General features: G+C 69.1%; 3 protein-coding genes across 3 annotated transcripts in view; 2 read left to right on the forward strand and 1 right to left on the reverse strand.

Moving 5' to 3' along the window:
- CHC (clathrin heavy chain) overlaps positions 1-1,324 on the forward strand; it is a gene marked incomplete at its 5' end in the record, with an annotated part of 3,393 nt that extends 2,069 nt beyond the window's left edge. The window contains 4 exons of the mRNA XM_005785266.1: positions 21-125; positions 252-367; positions 443-660; positions 909-1,324. Coding sequence (XP_005785323.1) covers positions 21-125; positions 252-367; positions 443-660; positions 909-1,090 — 621 coding nt within the window. The 3' untranslated portion in view covers positions 1,091-1,324. The remainder of the gene's footprint in view (positions 1-20; positions 126-251; positions 368-442; positions 661-908) is intronic.
- A 222-nt stretch (positions 1,325-1,546) lies between these two features.
- Positions 1,547-2,176, reverse strand: EMIHUDRAFT_112080 (hypothetical protein; the record flags this gene model as incomplete). Its single annotated transcript, XM_005785267.1, has 1 exon — positions 1,547-2,176. The coding sequence occupies one exon, from the start codon at positions 2,174-2,176 to the stop codon at positions 1,547-1,549; it is 630 nt and encodes a 209-aa protein (XP_005785324.1).
- A 243-nt stretch (positions 2,177-2,419) lies between these two features.
- The window catches only part of EMIHUDRAFT_467896 (hypothetical protein), a gene marked incomplete at its 5' end in the record, with an annotated part of 1,667 nt that continues 1,116 nt past the window's right edge, over positions 2,420-2,970 (forward strand). The window contains one exon of the mRNA XM_005785268.1: positions 2,420-2,818. Within this exon, the coding sequence (XP_005785325.1) occupies positions 2,420-2,818 (399 nt within the window). The remainder of the gene's footprint in view (positions 2,819-2,970) is intronic.

Genomic DNA, 2,970 nt, shown 5'->3' on the forward strand with positions numbered 1-2,970 from the left:
CGAAGGAGGCGGGGGACAAGAGGGAGAGGGCCCTGCTCGACTACTTGCGTGCGCGCGTGGCGGCGGCGAGCGACGACGCGGCGCTCACGTTCGAGTACTTGGGCGCCTGCTGCGCCGCGGGGCAGGTCGACGAGCTCGAGAGAGCGACGCGCGACCTGCACACTGCCACGTAGTAACAACAACAACAACAATAGGTCGACGAGCTCGAGAGAGTGACGCGCGACCGCAGCATAGCCTACGACGCGGTGCAGGCTTGCACGCTCTTGCGCGAGGCAGGCGGGGCGGCGGGCAAGGACCCGCGCCCCCTCATCAACGTCTGCGACCGGCACAACTTGTTTGGTGAGCTCGCGACGGCGCTGCTCGCGCGGTGCTTCGCCGCCGCGACTCGTCCTCCTCCCTCCCGCCGCGTGCCGCGCTCAGCCGGAGGGAGTCGTGTCTGCAGGCGGCAGCTGAGGCACCTGATGCTGTACGTGCGGAGCGTCAACCGAGCCGCGTCGGCGCCGGTCTGCGCCGCGCTGCTTGAGGCCGGGTGCGAGGCGGCCAGGGTGGCAGAGGTGGTCTCCCCGCTGCACGCGCCGAGCGCTCCCGCGGTGCTCGGGTCGATGCTCGACGCAGAGTGCCAGGCTGACGTCGTCGCTTCGCTGCTCGAGCCGCTCGACGGTGCAGAGAGAGGGAGAGGGAGAGGGAGAGGGGGAGAGGGGGGGGGGGGGGAGAGCCGAGGGGGAGGGGGAGCTGAGCCGAGAGAGAGCCGAGAGAGAGCCGAGAGAGAGCCGAGAGACGGGTGACCGAGAGACGAGCCGTTCACCCATTTCCATGCGCGCCGAGCCTCCCCTCCTCCGAACTTCTCCCTCGCGCCGTCGGCGGTCTCGCGCTTGCTTTCGCCTCAGCCACGCCGCCTCTCGCGCCAGGCACGCACCTCGCGCAGGACGACTCGCTCGCGGCGTCGCTGATCGAGGCGGCGGCGGGCCGCAACAAGCTGCCGCTGCTGAAGCCGTGGCTCGACGCGCGCAAGGCCGAGGGGCTGCCTCCCGGCGCGCCAAACAGCGAGGCGATCGAGGGCGCGATCAAGCAGATCAAAAAGTGGTGGTGATGCGCCGTGTGTGCGGTGGAGGCGCATAGGGGGGGGGGGGGGCTGCTGGATGGTGTGAGATGCCGGTACGCTGCGGAGGAGCTGCCAGAGGGGTGAGCTGGTCTCAGCCTCAGGGGGCCGTCGTGGGGCACATCATGGCCCGGGAGCTTACGAGTGTCTTCGTCCCGCTGTGTGCCCCGCTGTGCGGTATGGAGTGTATGCGTGTATAAAGGTTTTAATAAGCCGATAGAGGTGTATAGAGCAGTCGGAGTCCGGGGGCAGCCGGCGATGCGGGTCTCACGGGTCAGCGGTCAGCGCGCGCGAGAGCGGTGTCGCAAGCCATGCACCGACAGACCAGACACACGCCAAAAACTCCGAACACCGAAATCGCCATGTCATTTTCTCCAGGCACTTTTGTTGCCATAGCTTTGTGCACTGCTCGACCGCCTATCCCGGCGTGCTAGAACCCAATATCATCTAGACCTCGCCTCCTCTGTTCTCGGGCCGCAGAATGCTGTCCAGTGGCATCCCGTGCTCGTCCAACCCGCTGCCGGTGCCGTGCTGCCGCTGCTGCGCCCTCGCCACCGTGGTTGACGACCGGATTTTTTTCTGGCCCGGCCGGCGGTACTCGCCGGGCAGCAGAGGGCCAGCCTCGCGCACAAAGCCCCGCGACGCGCCCTCTGGCGCCGCCCGCTCGCGCTTCTTGCCGGAGGACGGCCTTGCAAACAGAGACGGGTCGAGCGTGCTCAGCCGCCAGTGCGGCACTCCCCGCGCCTTCCACAGGCGCGCGGCTCGCTCCTCGGGCGTGCCGCCGCACTTCATCCCCCGCCGCTGCAGCTCCGCCTTGAGCACGTCGAGGTCCGCACTGCAGAGCGCCGCCTCGCTCTCGAACGCCATCAAGTCCAGCGGCGCGGCAGCAGCGGCGGCGCCCGCAGACCGCCGGAAGGCCGGCTCGCCGGCCGAGGTGGTGGCGCGAAGCCCAGCAAAGTCGCCCAGTGGTGGCGCTGCCGCCGCGCCCGAAGCGCCGGCGGGAGCGCTGTCGTCGCTCGCGGTTGGAGCAGCTCTGCCCATGCTCGATCCGGCGGCCCCGCCCTCAAGGGATGCCATCGCATCGACGCCGGCGTCGCCGCGTCCGGGCGCGCGTCCCGCTGCCTCCGCCTGGGGCAGGCCGAGGAGTCTGGCGGCCATATTTCGGAATCACAAGCCCTGCTGCGGGCGGTGGGGCGGCGAGGCGGCGGCGCGTGGGGAATTTCTTTTTGTGATGAGGTTATTGTAGTTTTTTCCTCGCCCTTGTTGTCTCCCGCCCCCGCTCTGGTCCGGCCTCAATCTGCCCTCTAGCGCAGAGGGACAATGTTCTCCGCCGCTGATAGCTGGGAGCTCGAGAGCTCCACGGCCGCGCCCCTCCTCATTTCCGAGCCGCAGGACTTTGTCCTCGGCCGGAACGCAGACTGCCTGAAGCTCCTCCCCGCACTCGACCAACGAGTGTCCGACGAGGGCAAGTCCGTTTCGCGCCGGCAAGCGACACTGCGCCTTGCTGCCGACGCGAGCGAGCTCATACTGACTTCGCAGAGCAAGAGCAACCGCACTGGCGTGCGGCGCGGAGCCTCCTCCGAGTGGAACTGGCTGCGACAGAATGAGAGCTGCGTCGTCTCCGATGGCGACGCAATCGCCCTGGCAGAGCCGAAGAGCTCCGCCTCCGCTCCGACTCTGATCCTCACCCTCCGCAACGTGCTCGCGGCTGCGACGCAAGTGTACTCGGACAACCCGGACGCGTCGCCCGAACGGGCGGCAGCACCCTCGCCAAAGCGCCAGCGCCAGAGCTGCTCTGGCGTCGGCCGCAATGCCGGCGATGGCGGCGGCAGCGGCGGCGGCGGCGGCGGCGGCGGAGGTGGTGGTGGCGG

This window comes from Emiliania huxleyi (assembly GCF_000372725.1).
Source record: "Emiliania huxleyi CCMP1516 chromosome Unknown EMIHUscaffold_162, whole genome shotgun sequence".
Classification (NCBI taxonomy): Eukaryota; Haptophyta; order Isochrysidales; family Noelaerhabdaceae; genus Emiliania; species Emiliania huxleyi.